Source organism: Stegostoma tigrinum, chromosome 14 (genome assembly GCF_030684315.1).
Source record: "Stegostoma tigrinum isolate sSteTig4 chromosome 14, sSteTig4.hap1, whole genome shotgun sequence".
NCBI classification, from domain to species: Eukaryota; Metazoa; Chordata; class Chondrichthyes; order Orectolobiformes; family Stegostomatidae; genus Stegostoma; species Stegostoma tigrinum.
The window spans coordinates 44,414,269-44,432,409 of record NC_081367.1 but is presented as its reverse complement, the minus strand read 5'-3'; the positions used below and the strand labels follow the sequence as shown (position 1 = coordinate 44,432,409).

Genomic DNA, 18,141 nt, shown 5'->3' with positions numbered 1-18,141 from the left:
TGGGTCTGTGTGTAATGTTCTTTTCCTTTAAAACCTCTATCAGTGATGGGTACAGCAGCCCCCTCCCTCATACATCATGGCTTACTCCACCCACTCCAACTGTAGTTGTAGCTATCCTTTTTCCCATCATGCACTTTCAATTTCCAGCATGGTGGAAGGTGACAGAGTGCTCCTTGGCCAGTGGTCTCTGATTCAATGTGTTCGTGAGTCCTGACCATCCAGCTCTTCCTCCTGATAGCCCTTCCAGTGAACACCATTGGCTTCACAGCTTCCTGGGGGCACCCCACCTAATGTGTCTGCAAGAACCTATCCCTGAACCCCAGCTTTTCTCACACACACACACACACACACACACACACACACACACACACACACCACTTTGCCCAAGTGCTCCTAACTATGGAGGAACATCACTCCCGCTTGTCTCCTCCCTCCCATTACTGTTTTTCCATAGCCCCCACCTTAAAACTAATGTTGCACCACCTTCGCAGCTAACATTACCCCCAGTCTGAAGCCCCCAACATAAAAGAACAAATTGCCAAGTCTCCTTCCAGAGACAACACCCCACACTTTCCAATCCTTTTCCCTGTTAGTTTCCACAGACTGACTGTGATGCACCTCTTCAAGCAGCCTAACCTGGATGACAACTGCCCAGGCCCCAGACTGACGGTGGTACATTTCCCTGACTGTACTGGCTCTGCACCTCCTGGACTGGCTGCTATGGAGCCACAGGACTAACCGTGACCAATTCCCCAGACTGAACAGGCACTGACCGAGAACACCCCAAGTCGTCTCCTGGACTGGTGCCCTTGACTTACTAAGCTGGCATCCCTTGCTGACAGGTGCCTCCAAAGCCTTTGGTGAGGACTACTCCTCTGAGACATACCTACTTGCTGTACATGCTGTGTGTGTTTGCTTCTGGAACAGTGAGCAGGTATGAGATTGAAAGAGAACACAGCAAGCTGTCTGCCTCCTTGATGAAGGACTGACAGGTCATGTGACTGTGATAACTGGCACATCAAGACAAAGAAAGGCATGAATGCTGTCAGCATATAGGAAGGTGATGAGTCAATGAGCATTTAGGCAGCAAGTGACCTGGCCTGAAATTCAGTTTAGTTCAATCCTTAAGTTGGATCCTGTCCCTACACACACAGGGCTCCCTCTACAGCCTTTCAATGTTAGTTGCCAGTGCACCTTGCTTCCAGAGCATCCAGTGTCTTGGAAAGGTGCCACGATGGTTGTGAAAGGTTGCCAAATGTTGAAAATGACCATTGACAAAGGGAGCAATGTTCTTGGTGCCTGTGGATCATGCTCTGTAATGTTGTTTGCCCACACAGAACATAGAGGTGCTTTGAAGCACACAGCGAGCTGAACTCGTCAGGTACCCGCTCCGAATTCAGTCAAGTTTTCTTGACATAGAGAGGAAGCACTAATATTAATGAGGCAAGTTGGACCATTAACAAGGTTTTTAACAAACAATAGTCCCCTTATCTGGTTACTCACCACTGCCTAGCAAGAAACTCACTTCACCACTTAACAAAAAAGAGGAAAGTGGAAGTGACATGTTCCTGATGTTGAAATGAGCCTTGCCAGATTCCTCACCTGTATCTGCCACACATCACCACAGTCCAATTTGGTCAGACCCCTATAAGATTTCATCCACCATCTCTCTCGTAAATTCAGTGTTAAATTCAACACTTCACAATTTACCAAATGCATGAATGTGCTTAGCATGATTGAGGAAATAGATGATAACCATAAACAAGATGATTTGTTATAACTTATCACAACTGTTAGTCAGAATACAGTGGGAGCTAGTGTAAAGCTTCCTGGTTTACTAGCAAAGTGTGTAGAATTCACCCAATAGATAATACCAGAAGAGATAAACCATTTATTAGTTTTTGACCATTTTTAAAATAAATTACACAGAACATGCAGTCCATTCTGGTATTAAATACTGTTCTGTGAACTGATGTCATATAGTAATTGAAAAAACAGAAACTATATAAAACAGTATCTACGGCTATAGCTAAAATTCATTTCTCATGTAGCACAGCCCAGGTATTTTTCAAATAAAAGCGACCAGAACAAGAATTAAATTAAAAGCTGATTTGGGTTTTTCTGTGCTGTTAACTTCTGTGCCAAATGGAATGAGGGGAACAGAAGTGATGGACAAATGAGCAATAATTTTCTCCATGGCAGCTCATGAAATTACTTGCTTTGTTCAAGTAATTATAAAACTACAGGCTACTGGTTAAGGTGATCACATTCACAACCTCTCCGAGTCAAAGTGTTTCGCATCTCTGAAGCTTTTCATGCAGCAAACTTAGAATTTAAAGTTTGACAGATTACACACAGGGGTATCATAACATTCCCTGATCATTAGATACAAAGTGAGGCTCAGTTAAAACTGAACATCTTGCTTTCCTACCCTATTCTGGCAATTCTGTATTTTAATGCCTGAGTTTTGATGCAGTTTTGGGGTTTAACTACACTCCTCATTTAGCCGTGCTACCATATAAAGCAGTGAAGACAACAAGGCCCTCTAAAGTACTTTAAACTGAAAAAAAACTCTTGGCTTAGTCAGGGGGAAGCATTTTAATGGAACACACAAGGCCAGTGCAAGCATCTGCTGACTTGGACTCCTTCTGCAATACCCCCAGCTACAGCAGCAAGATATGAGGCTGTTGGCAGTCAAGTGTTGTTTTCCATCTGAAGCACATGAATAGTTCATAACCTGTGGGAAATTCCTGTTTGTTAAAAGGAATGCTTGGGCAACAGAGCTACAACCCAAATATGGGAAGGCAATATAAGCATTACTTTTAAAAATTTCTTTTCACGTTTTAATATCCTCTCTCTTACACTATTCCCAAGGTCCTAGTCATCAAATGCAGCCATGCCACTGGATGTTAACCCTGAACACAGACCCAGAGCTCTGGCAATGACTGGGGCAAACTTTGAACCTTGCACGTTCTGGTTCAATGGTAGGATTGCTTTCACTAAGCAAACGGCTCACTCCTGGGGCTATACTCTTAATTTCTCCCAAATACCACAGTGATATTTGGGAGAACATTAAGTTTCTTGGATACCTGGCATTGGGTGGGGCTCAAACCTGGAAAATGGGATTCCCTCATTAGCTTAGGATTTCTAAATAACTGACATGTGAGACATCAATGAGAGTTTCAAAGATTGGGGGAGGTAAGCTGATCGAAGCCCAGGGGTGGGGAGTTGGAAGCTTCGAGAGGTCAGAGGTGGAGGACTATATGTGCAGATTGTGTTGGAGTGTTAGTGAGGTGGTTTGCTTGATCCAGCTGAAAAATGATAAGGCACTTGCCTTTTGATCTCGAATTTCCTCATCGTAGTTTAGCTGCCTGGCCTGCCAGTCAGAATTATAATAGCTAAATAGCATGCCTGTTCCTGGAAGTGGATTGGTAAATTGCACACACAGGCACTGGCACAGACAAAGACAAAGACAGACACACACACACACACACACACACACACACACACACACACACACACACACAGAGCCTATGTTTAAAAGGGAAATGGGAAATTTGGGACTGAAATTTTGCCTTTTAACACTTTAAATCCTTTAAGTTTGGGATTCAAATTTTCTGTCATTGCAATAATCTGACTCAAGTAAATGGCAGCGGCTGAGTACGAAAACAACACTGATTTTTCTTGTGGTAGTGGCATCATTTGGCTTTAATCCTACAATTCTTGCTGACAGCTTTCTTTCACCTCAAGACTGTCACCTTCACATTCCTGGGCAGCCTCCAGTCTTTAACCCTGCAGCATGAACTAGTTCACCGCACACAATCATTAGGAGGAAAACTAGGCCATTCAACTTCTCAAACCTGCTCCACCATTAATGACAGATCTGTTTGCGTTTTGAATTTCACATTTCCATCTACTCCTAATAATCTTTCATTCTCTTGACTAACAAAAATCCATTTATCATTCATATTAAAAATGTACAATGATCCTGCCTTCTGAAGAGTTTCAATGTTACAGAACAATCAGAAAAGAATATCTCCTCATCTCTGTCTTTTGAGGCGACCCCAATCTTAAACCATTCTGCCTAGTTCGGGATTCGCCCAAATAGCAAACATTCTTTCCACATTCACCTTGTCAACACCATTCAAGATGTTATATGCTACAATCAAATCATCCCTCATTCATCCAAACACTGGTGGAAACAAGACCCATCTGTCCAACCTATTTTCATAAGGCAACCCATTCATTCCAGGTATCAGTCTAATAAAGTTCCTCTGAACCACCTCCAATACACTTACATCTTTCCTTCAATAGGGAGGCCAAAACAGTGCACACTATTGAGATTATGCTTTCATTAATGTCTCAACAGATTCAATTCCTCGTGTAAAAAGATTGTAACGTACCTTTATATCAACCTTTTGTGACTCACACACTAGAACATTTAAATCTCACTGCATCTCAGAAATCCACAGTCATTCTCCATTTAAGGAAAACTCTGATTTTTCATTCTTCTTGCAAAAAGTAGACAACTAACGATAAGAGACGGTACTCTGTTAACTTTCTTAATTACTTGCTATGCCTGCACATTAACATTTTATGATGAATGCATGATCCCTCTCACCTCTGAATTGTTCAGTCATTCTCCATTTAAGCAATGCTTTGCTTTCATTGTCTTCTTGCCAAAGTGAACAATTTCAAAATTCCTCACATTACACTCAGTCAGTCAGATTTTTACCCAAATCAATCTGCAACTCCCTGAAAACCCCTTCACAAAATATTTTCCTAGCTTTATGTCATCCATAAATTTCATGGCCAGATCTTCACTCTGCTCATCCAAGTTTTGGTATAAATTGTAAAATGTTGTGGCCCCAGCAGAGAGCCTATTCATCACGTCAGGAAAAAAATGACTCATTCACACATAACCTCTGCTTTCTACCAGTCACCTAGTCTTTAATCCATGCTGGTGTGTTAGACCTATACCATGGTCTTCTACTTTGTGCACTAACCTGTTGTGGCACCTTGTCAAATGCTTTCTGGAAATCCAAGTACAGTATGTCAATAGGCTTCCTCTTACCCACAGTCATGTCAATACTCCAAAGAATGCCAATAAATTATTTAGATTTAATTTCTTTTTCACAAAACCATCCTGGTATTTCCCAATCACCTTGAATTTTGCCAGGTGCCCAATATAACTTCCTTAATGATAGACTTTAAAACCTTCCACACAAGAGACATCCAGCTATCTGTCTTAACTTGTATTAATTACAATTTGGTCGTTTCTAGAACTCACAAAACCTCAAAATTTGAATTATCCTCCTATGTTTCCTTCAGTGCTACAATCCCCTGAACTTCTCGTAACTTGTATTCTGGCTTTTGGGCATCTATTTCCTTCTCCTTGCCAGGACCAACTGTATCTTCAACCACCAAGGCTTCATACTCTGAAATTTTAGCTTACACTCCCACACATTCATGTTCTACAAGACCCTCTTCAAAATGCTCAATGATCAAGCTGTAGGAAAAATTTTTATAATTTTATTCTTTATCTTAGTGTGTTCTTTTCCTTAACCTTCTTGAAGAGCTTGAATATTTTCTTTCCTCCCTTACGAATGTTATATATATGTGGTAGAGGGCAAATAATTATGAAAATACATATTGTAACCTCATTGTTTGCAAATTAATTTTGAATAGCAGCAACTCTCTAAGGAGTTGGGTGTCATTTTTCTGCATTCCACTTGAAGGAATATCTTTGTTAACACAACTACAAACAATTTTGACTTTCTTAAACGTATGTTTTTATTGTTTTCCATAGTCATATTGCTCTTCTGTATAATTAGTCCATGCATTTCACCTCTAAAAGTTAATAGCACCACAAATATGTGTTGTTACTTGTATTCATTGTACCATTGCTTCTAGCCTTGAATATTTTGACGCTCTATCTGTAGGGAACATGGTCCAAAATCTGACACAGGACTATATGAATACCAGGACTGCAATAATTAGGTAGTTATAATCCTGCTGTGGTTGACGTCAATATAAAGCACAGTTATTCGGGGGTATTTATAATTAGTTTTATTTTAAGGAAGACATTTAAGTCCTCAAAATACTCCAAAGTAGACAAAGAAGAGCCTAAACCAAGTCAATGCTGATGAATAAATAGATGATTTCAAAGCCACTGAAAAATGACTTAAAACTACAGTCAAGTTTCAGGATTCATTTCCTTTTTTATAACATACAAACCTTTCTTCAATACGTAACACCACTCTCACAGCTTGAACGTAATTTCGCTCCCCCCATTACTATCAATCACTGAATAGTAACCTATGAAATAATTTTATGCAACTGGAGTCTGCTGGTCATTTTATTGATATGCATTCAAAACATTATACTGCATGAAATTTGATTAATCATGTCAGCAGGAGAAAATAGAATTGGTGTAGTTTAGCATTTCTCATCTCAGAAAGCACAATAGTGACGTATTTTCTAATAGCCAAACCTCATACAGAGTAAAACAAAAACAAATTACATAAGTATGCAGAATTTAACACAAAGTTTGGAATTTCTGATTGTGCTGTGTGTCTTTTATATCAGCACTAGCTCATTTTGGATACCAGCATCTATGATCTCACTGTCTCCATTTACACTGATACCTCCAACTCATGTGTCCCAACAGCGACTATTAATTTATGTTTGTATAGTGTCTGCGGTACAAAACATTCCAGGAAGCTTTATACAACATCAAAAGAAGGAATCAACAAAATGGATAACTAACCATGCAGGGAGATTAACAAGATTTGATTTAAAAAGTGAATTTTGAGAAGATTTTAAGAGTGGTTACTAAGTTTGGAGACTGGAGTGGTTGACAGGCAGAATTCCAAAGAAGGGCAAAGGTAGTTGTAGGCTTTGGCACTAATATTGAGTAAACAAAGCAGGGTATGCACAAAAAGACAGGGTGCAGGGTGAGTATAAATCCAAATGAAGCTACAGAAATGGGGTGTGGTGAGTCTCAATAGATGACAAGGTGAAGAGAGTATCTAATTTTAATATATTAAAAAGAGTAAATGCAATCCAGTCATGGGTGATGCTTAAGTGGGACTTAACGCTGGACAAAGCATGGCCAGTTGAGTTCTGAACTCTTGGAATTTGAGGGGAGGCATAAAAAAGTTGGCAAAAAGGACATTCGAGGAATCAAGTTAGAAAATTGCATTGGATTACAGGGGCAATGTAGGTAGAGGCAGGTGAGGTTGATGCAAGGGAAGCAATTATGTGATCTTCTTAAACGAAAATAGAAATTGCTGGCGAAACTCAGGGCCGGCAGCACTTGCGGGAAGAAAGCAGAATTAATGCTTCGAGTCCGATGACTATTCAGCAGAATGCTTTTTTTCTCCCCTACAAATGTTGCCAGACTTGCCAACTTTTACAGCAATTTCTGTCTTTGCTTGAGATCTCCAGCAGCCACTGTTCTTGCTTTTACTTAAATGACCTCCTTGATGGTTGGGAATGGTGTCTGGGTTGAAAAGAATGTCATGCCTTTACATGGTTGACTTCAGCCTAAGCAAACAATGCGTATAATCAGCAAAGAAGCAGAGATTCTGACTGAGCCATAAACAATGGCTTTGGTTTACCTCCCATTCATTTAAAAGACATTTGACTAATTTACATCAAGTTCAAGAGTGCAGAGGTAGATATTAGGGGAACTCTGATCCAAGCAAACAGCAATAGATTTGGTGATGGCTGCTCAAGAGGCAAGAAATCAAGAGCAGTGACAAATCCATAGGCCAGCAGATGAAAGCTCAAGAAATCAGTGGCACAGTGATGATTAGTCCAAGAAGCCAACAGATTCAGCACAGAAACAAACTTCTGCAAAATAAGCCTATACAATAGCAAGCAAAGCCCCAAAGCAAGTGGCAGACTCTGAAATCCTTAAAAAAAATAAAAAATGCTGTTTCTGGATAAAGGAACCATCTTTATTAGGGTAAACACATGGGACTGAGGTTTCAATGCTGAAAGAGCGAACTGAAACCAGTTGTGTTTTGGAGTCAAAGGTCCACGGCCAGTAGGCAACTGCTTAAAGTTGTGAATTACACACGACCTTTCACTGCACCAAAACATGAAGCAAACTGACTGCAATGATAGCAAGGGCAGGACAGACCTTCATTCCATAACTGTTAACCCGGAGGCCATTAAGGGAATTCATTTCCCGAAGGCGTATAGAAGGTAGCCAACTCTACACACGGCGGGAGTTCCTCTGTTCAACACCATCTCCTTTCACCTGCTCTTCCATCTGAGCTGCCTCCTTCCAGAGCCTCGTGGTCCTCAAGCTCCATATGTCTGAAGGACCATGTTACTGAAATCACAACAGATCATCACAAAGACTGAGACGATTGCAGCAGGATATTTGAGGGGACCTGCTGACCACTCCAGGCATCTGTATTTTCATGAGTAAGGTGGAATCTACAATGGTTGCTCTGGTGAGCTGGTGGTTCTGATCATTTCACCTCTCTGCCTCTGACTGGGCTCTCATAATGAGAAGAACTGCCAGCTCATCAACAAATGTCCCCTGTCCTTTGGAACCTATCCAAATATTTTGGCTCAGTGATAATGGGAACTGCAGATGCTGGACAATCCAAAATAACAAAGTGTGGAGCTGGATGAACACAGCAGACCAAGCAGCATCAGCCTCTCTGATGAAGGGCCTAGACCCCGAAACATCAGCTTTTGTGCTCCTGGGATGCTGCTTGGCCTGCTGTGTTCATCCAGCTCCACACTTTGTTATCAAATATTTTGGCTGTTGGATCGAAAGTCTGAGATGTTGTGGACTGGCAGAGGATGCAGATGATATGTAGCTGGCAGGAAAATGACAGTATATTTACAGGACACTCTTGTTTTTCCTCTCAGACCAGTTGAACATTGAGGGCATGACAGATCCCACTAGTCAGATACTGGTTATCTTGATGGTTACATAGGGACTATTGACAGTGCCTTGCTCTTGTGTTTGCCTCTGTCAATGTAAGACCATTAAAGGGGAATGTGCTGTGCAAATCTTGATATGGAGGTGCCAGTGTTGGATTGGGGTGGGCAAAGTTAGAAATCATATGACACCAGGTTCTAGTCCAATAGGTTTATTTGAAAACACAAGCTGTCAGAGTGTCACTCCTTCTTCAGGAATTAGCTAACACCTGGAGAAGGACTGACACTCCAAAAGCTTATGTTTCCAAATAAACCTGTTGGACTAGAACCTGGTGTCGTATGATTCCTGGCCCTGTCCATATTTGGCAAAGACAGCATCAGTGGCCAACAAGGTGCAGTGGTCTACAGCCATTCTGCATTGTCACTTTGATCCACACCTGATCCTTGGAAGAAGCCAGAAGTGAGGGAGTTGAAGATACAAGTGACTTTTATGGCTACTGGCAGAGCTTGGCATCCAGTACTTTGAAATATGAGATCCCCTACTTCAAGGACACAGATCTCTGACCATCTGTCTGGACAGTCACATTCACCTGTGGCACTGGGTCTCAGATATTTCAAGTTAGTTCTAGCTTCAGCATTAGATCCTGTGTTGAAGGTTTGACCCCTGTTGTCCTGTTCCTCTCCTACATCCCCAGATGCCTGAAATTCTAGCCATTTTGCAAAGGGTGTTTTCCCTCATTGCAATGGGGCTCAGAATCATACAGCTTTGCTCCTACTTCCAGATGAAGTCTTCCTTCTGGGTAGGTGACCACCCAGTTGGCATTGTGACTTGTGCTTCTGCTCCTGCAATGCTAAATTACTTCCGACCACATTCAAATAATAGGCACTAAGGGCTCACTCTCTCTGAAATCACCCTTACCAATTGCCCAGTTACCTTTTTTGCCCTGCTGACCCACTCATGGGGGGATGCCCTGGGCAGTAATGGTTTGCTTTCACTCTACTCCCACTTGCGTCAGTTGGTCAGTTTCTGAAGGTACAGATAAATTGTAACTTTATCCCTGCCAAGCTTCAAACCACTGTTTAACAATTTTAATTGGACTTAGTTGGGATATTTAACCCAATGTTTTGCTCTGGTAATGTTTGCCAGCTCTGGCATCAAAGGTGGCATACCACTTGGCACCAGTGACTTTGCAGTCCCAAACCCTGTTCCCAGATTTGGAATGCCCTGAAAATTCAACTGAAGGCATTTAGGAACTTGACAACAGCAAAATAAGTTAAAACTACGCCAGTATAAGAGTATCCTGAACAGATGTATGTGGGCCTGTATTTAAACTTGTTGTGGAAATTGGTATTGAGCAGATAAAATAGTAAAAGTTTCCTAAATGTACCCAAAATTCATTTCGTTTTTGAGTAGTGAGTTGTCAGTCAGTACTGCACAGAGCTGGAGGAGCACAACAGGTCAGGCACCATCAGATGAGCAGGAGAATTGATGTTTTGAGCCTGGAGTTTTCATCAGTCCTTATGTGGAGTGTAGGACCGAAATGTTGATGCTCCTGCTCCTCTGATGCTGTCTGACCTGCTGTGTTCCTCCAGCTACACACTGACTCCAGCATCTACAGTTCTTACTATCTCTGAGCTATCAGTCAATTGTCAGTGGGAATATGGTCATCACTTATAGTTTACAAATTTGTGCAGGAATATTTTCTATATTGTGAACTGCTGACAAAGCTCAGATTTGTCCAACTTTAATTTACTGAAGTGTTAATCTTTGTTTTTCTTTTGAGTATACTGGAGACAGTAAATGATTTTCCAATGTGCTGAAACAAGCTAATATACATCTGAAATACCACAGGATGCCTAGAACAATGGCATTAAAATTAACCCTATAGTGTCTTTGACTTACAAAAACAAAAGAATAATTATTTGTCCAATAGGCAATTAGCTAAAGCAATTGCTCATTTCACTGATCCTTCTGTTGGCCAGTTTGCACAATTCTCAACTCATTTTGTTGCCAAAAAAATCCTATTTTATGACTCAGTTTCTGCTTTTAAAGAAAACACTAGCTTAAGGGGGCTTTTAAAAAAAAATTAATGAAGTGCTGCATCAACTTCACGAGCCGATCTTGGCACAAAGAAATGGATTGCTATTTTTGTGCATCAAGGACGGAAATAATTTGAATGACCTAATCGAAGCCATGGATTTACTACTGCTGAAACAGCAAATACGCTAACCTTTATATTTATGTGACCTGACAGCTTTCATACAAACAACTTTTAAAGTGCAACCAACATGAGTTTATCATTAAAAGATTCAAATCCAGAGGAGCTTCACCTACAATAAAGAAGTGAAAGTTTGATTCATTGAGTAGGTTCATGAATATCATCTGTAAAAACAGCACGAACAAAACTCATTCTGATGGTTTGTCATTTAATTTGAGGGAGAATCAAAACTCAGGAAATTCTTTTTTGATGATTTGGGAGTAGATGGCTAAATCCTGCATTCAGCATTCAGAATGCTGAACCGATTGGGTCAATTCCCACAAAGTAAATTTGAAATATCTAGGGCATTATACACTCCAATATTAATGAAATCAGAAAGGAGATTCCAACAGCCATATTTTGTACATGTTCAGTCCATTTTATGCTGCAAAGTTTTGGGACATATAAATAACTTCTCAGTGTGTTCTGAGTGAATGAATGAAACATTGAATGTACAGGGAGCTTGTGTGTGTGCACATGCATGTGTGTTTGTGTGCACAAGGGGTGTGTGTGCGCATCTGCACATGTATCTGTGTGTGTGCGCGTGCATGTCTGTCTGTCACAGTTCATATGTCTGCTCTTAAGGCATTCGGAGACTGCATGATCTGGCTATTATTTTCATTCTGTTTTTCTTATATATCCAGAAGTATTCTTGGTGAAGGGGATTTAAAACAAATTCACTGTTACTTAGGAGTACCAAATCACCCATGGTATTTTTTCATCTCTTAACCACCATCAGTAAATCATCCATTATTTCCAACTGAATAATTTACATACAAAGCCCATTAAGGGCAATGCAGATAACCAAAGGTGAGGGAGAGATAGGGAGGGAGGAAGGGGGAGATGGCACAGGCCATCATTTTCACTTCCATTTACTTTCTTCAGGTATTAGTGCCCCTCGCTACTGTTTTTCCAATTAGTTGAAACCATATTTTATGTTTTATTCAAAAGCCTTTCAATAGTTCGACGATCTCTTAAATTTCCGCTGATAATTTTTACTATTTCAATGTAAAGCTCAAGTTTCTTTGTAACTACAGTTGCTCAGATCTCGTCGATTTCAGTGCACCACTACTGCGTGCCTTTTATCATTCTCAACCCCTTCTGAAAGTAGAATTCCAACAATTACATCCAATGCTTCTAACCAATGACTTACACAAATCAAGCACAATTTCCTTGTTTATGCATTCTGCGTCACATGGTTACACAAAACAGAAATTCAAATTATCTTTCCTGCCTGCATTTCTAATGTTGAATGTCCTTGTGTGTATTTGCACTGACTTAATGTCTTTTAAAATAAAATTATTTTCAAGGTATGGACTATAAATGCTACTTAAAATGAGAATTAGAAATAAAAATATAAACGAAAACAGGAAGCACAAGATTTTGAATGTCTGTTAATCAATTGGATTACTTCTATAGTGAGGTATTTAATCTGTCTGTCATTTGTTAAACTTCCATCACACCTCAAATCAAAATTTTGTTTTACAAAGTTCCTGAGAGAGTCGGTGGATGACAGGCCAGGAGGGCATTCAATAGAGTATTTCCTGGACCAATGAAATTTAAATATTTGGAAAGTAAACAAAGGAGGGGCTGAGGAAAAGGAAAAAATAGAACATCTGGCTTTTTAAACAAAACACCCCAAATCATTAATGGGAAATATGACATGAAATTAATGCTCCATTTTTGATCCAACTGTGTTTCAACCAATGCTTATTCAGAGACACGACATCCACCACAAGTAGGGCAAGAGGCTGGGACCAATTCCAACCTGAGCAGAAAAGGCTTCGAACCACAGGCGGGGACCACCAAACTAATCTACATTTGCCATCCAGACACCCAAGTTAACAGATTCCCCAAAGAGTATGAACTGCTGCGGCAACGTACATTTTACATGTATGTTATAGGAAGGAGTTCTGAACAGTGATCCCAGAAGCTCCAATTTCACCCCAGCAAATTTCTCCTGCTTCGACATTGGGAACTGCTGGAATGATTTACAAGCTGATAAACAACTGATTTGATCATCATGTCCTGGAGCTTCTTGCATGATGCAGGGATGCCACCCAAGAGATTAACTGTTAAGCGTTAAATAATGCATCTGCTATTTCACAGAAGGAAACCTTACCATGTCCTGTTTGTCAATGTACACCATTAGGCAGACAAAACTAATGGCCTACCTTCATCAGGATGAAAATTACTAAGGTTACAAAGACATTTGCTCGCGGATGCTTCCAGGCCTCCGAAGTCCCAATGTAGTCAAATTCTTCAGCAATTCCTTGCTTGGCCCAGGTCCTGTTATCAAATAAAGTGACCAGTGTTTCCTTTTGTGTGAGCTAGAGACCAAACAAAGTGAATTCAGTTAATAGATTATAGAAAACAAATCAAAAAATGAAAAACAAATCAGTGAAGAGTAAAGAAGAAGCAGGCGAATTGGCTTTAAGGATAAACAGCTGCTGTGAAGCTGTTTAACAATTTGACACATATTAAAATCAACTCAGTAGCATCAAACTCAAATGCAACGATGAACATAAAAAGCTGCAGGGTTGTATGTTTTTATTAAGGGATTAATACCAAATTCTTCATGTGTAAACATTTACTTTTAGTAAACTCAGCAAATAATGGACTTCACAAACTTATGAGTAACCTTGCTCTACTCTGTTTAATAAATACAATTGCGATTCAAAGCTCAATGCCATGTGTTGTCATTTTGGAGGATAAATTGTCTTAATTTTCATTTTTTACTCAGAATAGTAAGATTTTTGTAACCAACATTGCAACTAACAATGTGAAAATTTCTTCTACTGATCAATATGTGATAGCCTAATCAACCCTTCATTAGCAATGCTATGCTGACGTGCAAACCAATTAGATGGATGGTGCTGGGCAATTTCAGCTCATTGTTTTGAATTCCCTTGTATAAAATAGTTAATTATAAAACAGCATAATAACTGAATTGTAGCCATCTGCTCCAAATTTTCAAGAAATATGCATTTACTTAGCGGCTTTCAAAATGAGAGCAGTTGTAAAAGAATATGATCTTAAAACTCATCTGATTAAAATACTGCCCAAGGCAATCTGTGAAAGGGATTGTAAAAAAGGGCACTGCAGTGATGAGTCATCAGGCAGATAACTGACAAACAGGCTGCCAACTACCCAGTTCACATATCCTATGTTAATTGAAATGGAAGATTAAAGGCTTAGGAAAATCATTCATTCTGCTTGGTAGTATATAAATTGTATGCGAATGTCAAATATGCAAGAAGTACGGACGCCAATTAATTTCTTCCCAAAAAGTCATGCAGGTTCTCAATAGCTTATGTAGTTGAAATTTAAAGGCTCCCTGTGTTTCTTTCAAAAGCTTGCAAAATAAATTAATTCTCCTTCGTGGCAGCCTCTAAGCCACAGATATCTTTTAAATGCTTCCAATAAAGGTCTGTGCTTTTTATAGTATTCAACTGAAATATCGAATAAACATGAGGGGAATATCAGAGCACATAATGAATTGATGGGATACTAGCTCTATTGATGGTTTACTCAGATTGGATAATAACTTGAAGACATCAACCGTTTAAGATGCAAACTCTTTTATTTTACTCATTTCGTTCTCAATGTTCAGGGCATGGTAGATCATTTTGTTTGAATAAATGCTGTGTAATTAGCCAGATTAATTTCAGTTGACATAAGCAGCCAACATCTAACTAGGTACATGAAATTTTGTACAAGAGTTGATACAGGTCCTTGTGTGTGCAGTGAAATTGCCAGTTTAGGATTGATTGTGAAGCAATTACTGCTTTGCGTTAATGTTATAGTGACATGTTATGTCTGACTCTTGAGGGCTTTTGCAGCACAGCAGTTGTGTCCCTACCTCTGGAACAGGAGGCCTGGGATTAAGCCCACCTGCCTGCTCCACATATATGTAATACCAACTCTGAACAGGCTGATTAGAAATAATCTGTATCTATCTCAAGTCTGTCTCACTCAGCAATGCACTCTAGATGGTAATGTAGTCTTTTAATACTTGGATTTGGCCTGGGACGAAACGTAAACCCAGTGTTTTGCTACACCTCATTCCACATTGATCATGGGAGCTACTGGATCTTCAACAGCCTTCACAGAGCCAGTACTCCACCTGTGTGGATCTGGTGCCAGGGTGTTGCAGTGGTGCAGGGACAGCAATCAGGTGCTGGGTGAGGAGGGTCACGGTCAGTGTGAGCGACTGTGGGGTAAATCTTTACAGTTCTTCAGAGTTACAGCAGTTTTTAAATTCATTTATCTTTTACTTTGAGTGAGATGAAAACGTCCCAAACTCTAATTCAGATTTGAAGGCATTTTTGGAAATTCCAGATGCAGCACAATTATCTATTGGAAATTTAAACTTTCCGTGCAATAAATGGATAACCTGCACATTGGGACTTCCAAAGGTACACGGAGGGCATCTCTCATGTATCTCAGAGGAGACCAGAACATCTGAGTCAATAACATCATAAAAATTAAATGAATTAACACGATCTTATTAACAATGAATGCATCCAGGTTTTGAAATCTTGCACATTGCAAAGCTAACTCCTGTGCAGTATGACAAATTGCTTTGCCATTGTTTAGATCCTGCATTTTGTATTTGGCCTGTCTGTTTGCTCCGACACAATTACTGCTTTGGCTAACTTATTTTATTTCCCATTCCCACACGAGACGAGTAGGCCACCACCATCTCAGGCTTCATTAGAAAATGCGTGGCAGACTGTGGACCAAAGAAGTCAATCCGAGTGTTCCTTAACCGTAAACCTTGGATGAACCAGGAAATCCTACTGAAGACCAGACATGCAGCATTCAAGTCAGGTGACCCGGACCAATAGAATAAACCCAGTTATGAACTCCAAAACCATCAGGGATGCCAAGGGACATTGCCAAACCAAGTTAGAGACCCAAACATACCAAACAGATTCCCACCGCCTACAGCGAGGTCTAAACAACACTATGGTAGCAAAATGATAGAGCAAGATAGCAGACAAAGACTCATCCCTCCCTGATGCACCCAATGCTTTCTACACTCGGTTTAAGCAAAACGCCAGCAGCTCAGAGCCACCTGCCCCTCTGTCACCGTTGCAGACATCAGATTGGTCTTCCTGGGAGTCAACCCAGGGAAAGTAATGGGCCCGGATGGTGTCCCCAGCCTGCACTCAGATCCTGTGCAGACCAACTGGCGGAGATATTCACCAACATCTTCAATCTCTCCCTCCTACAAGCCGAAGTCCCCGCCTGCTTCAAGAAGGCCACCATCATCCCTGTGCCTAAGAAAGCACATGCAACGTGTCTTAAATGACTCCCACCCAGTGGCTCTGACATCCATAATCATATATTATTTCGAGAGACTGGTCATGGCCCACATCAGCTCCAGTCTCCCAGCCTGCCTACCAATATAACAGATCCACAGCGGATGCCATATCCCTCATCCTGCACTCATCCCTGGAACATCCGGACAACAAGGACACCTACATCAGACTCCTGCCCATCAACTACAGCTCCACCTTCAGCACCATTATCCCCTCCAGACTGATCTCAAAATTCTGTCGCCTTGTCTCAGCTCCACGCTCTTCAACTGGACCCTCAGCTTTCTGACCCAAAGACTGCAATCAGTGAAGTTACCTCCTCCTCAATAACTCTCAATGCTGCAGTGTCCCAAGGATATGTCCTCAGCCCCCTAGTATACTCCCTGTACATCCACGACCGTGTTGCCAAAATCAAACGAATGCCATCTACGAGTTCACTGACGACACCACCGTACTGGGATGGATTTCTAACAACAACTAGTCAAAATACAGAAGGGAGATAGAGGGTTTGGCGATGTGATGCAATGAAAATGAGCTCTCTCTCAACGTCAGCAAAAGTAACAATCTGATTGTTGACTTCAGAAAGAAAGAAGGGGAACATGCCCCCACCAGTGTAAGGGAAACTGAGGTTGAGAGGGTGGACAGCATCTAGTTGCATGGAGCGATGATAACCGATAACCTAACCTGGACTTCCCATGTAGATACAACAGTCAAGAAGGCACAACAGCACCCCTTCTTCCTCAGGCAGCTCGGGAAATTTGGTACGTGCATAAAGGCCCCTCACCAATCTCTACAGCTTCACACTGAAAGCATTCTGCCTGGGTGCGCAACAGCCTGGTATGGCACCTGCTCTGCCCAGGATTGTAAGAAAGGTTGTGTGCATAGCCCAGCCCATCATGGAAGCCAACCTTCCACGCATGGACTCAACAGCTTGCTGCCATGGAAAGGCTGCCAACATCAACGACCCATCACACCCCGGTAATGGCCTCCTACAACCCATTCAGTCAGGCAGAAGATACAGAAGCCCAAACACACGTATGAGCATGTTCAGGAATAGCTTGCTTCCGGCTGTTATTGGAGTGGCGAATGGACTCTCTAGACTCAAATAATTCTGATCTTGCTAACATTGGTCTTGCCTCTGCATACCCTGTGCAGTGTAACCCGTCTGCCTCTAAGTCTTTACATCCTTGCTTACTATAATCTGCCTGTACTGCTCACAAACAAAGCTTTTCACCGATATTCAGTACATGTGACAATCAATGGTTCAAATATTACACAATACAGTCATTGAAAGTTCCAAAACAACTAGTGCAATCATATTTTCCCATTACACTAAAATTTAGCAGTTGTACCCTGTTTACTTTCAAAATTCAAGACTGACTAAAAGCTGATTGACTGATTTTATAAAGATCTGTACATAATTACAAGGAAATGCAAAACACACCTCTCCAGCCATGAACTGACCAAATCCTGGAGGAAATGAGAGTGTGGCAATAAGCAATGTCACCAATGCTGGATAAAGCAACCGCCTAAGAAAGAAGAAAGGTATTTCAATCAATACAGGACCAGACTCTGTATTATATCCAACGCATTCAACCCGCTATCTCTGTCCTAAATTCTTCTCAGTCTGCACCAAATGATTATGAATATAA

General features: G+C 40.9%; 1 protein-coding gene across 4 annotated transcripts in view; it reads right to left on the bottom strand.

The window, feature by feature from the left end:
* The window catches only part of clcn2c (chloride channel 2c), a 565,311-nt gene that overhangs the window by 186,491 nt on the left and 360,679 nt on the right, over positions 1–18,141 (bottom strand). For all 4 annotated transcript variants that reach the window (XM_048542200.2, XM_048542201.2, XM_048542202.2 and 1 more), the window contains 2 exons: positions 17,934–18,018; positions 13,340–13,495 (listed from right to left, as the gene is read on the bottom strand). In XM_048542200.2, the coding sequence (XP_048398157.1) occupies positions 13,340–13,495; positions 17,934–18,018 (241 nt within the window). The remainder of the gene's footprint in view (positions 1–13,339; positions 13,496–17,933; positions 18,019–18,141) is intronic.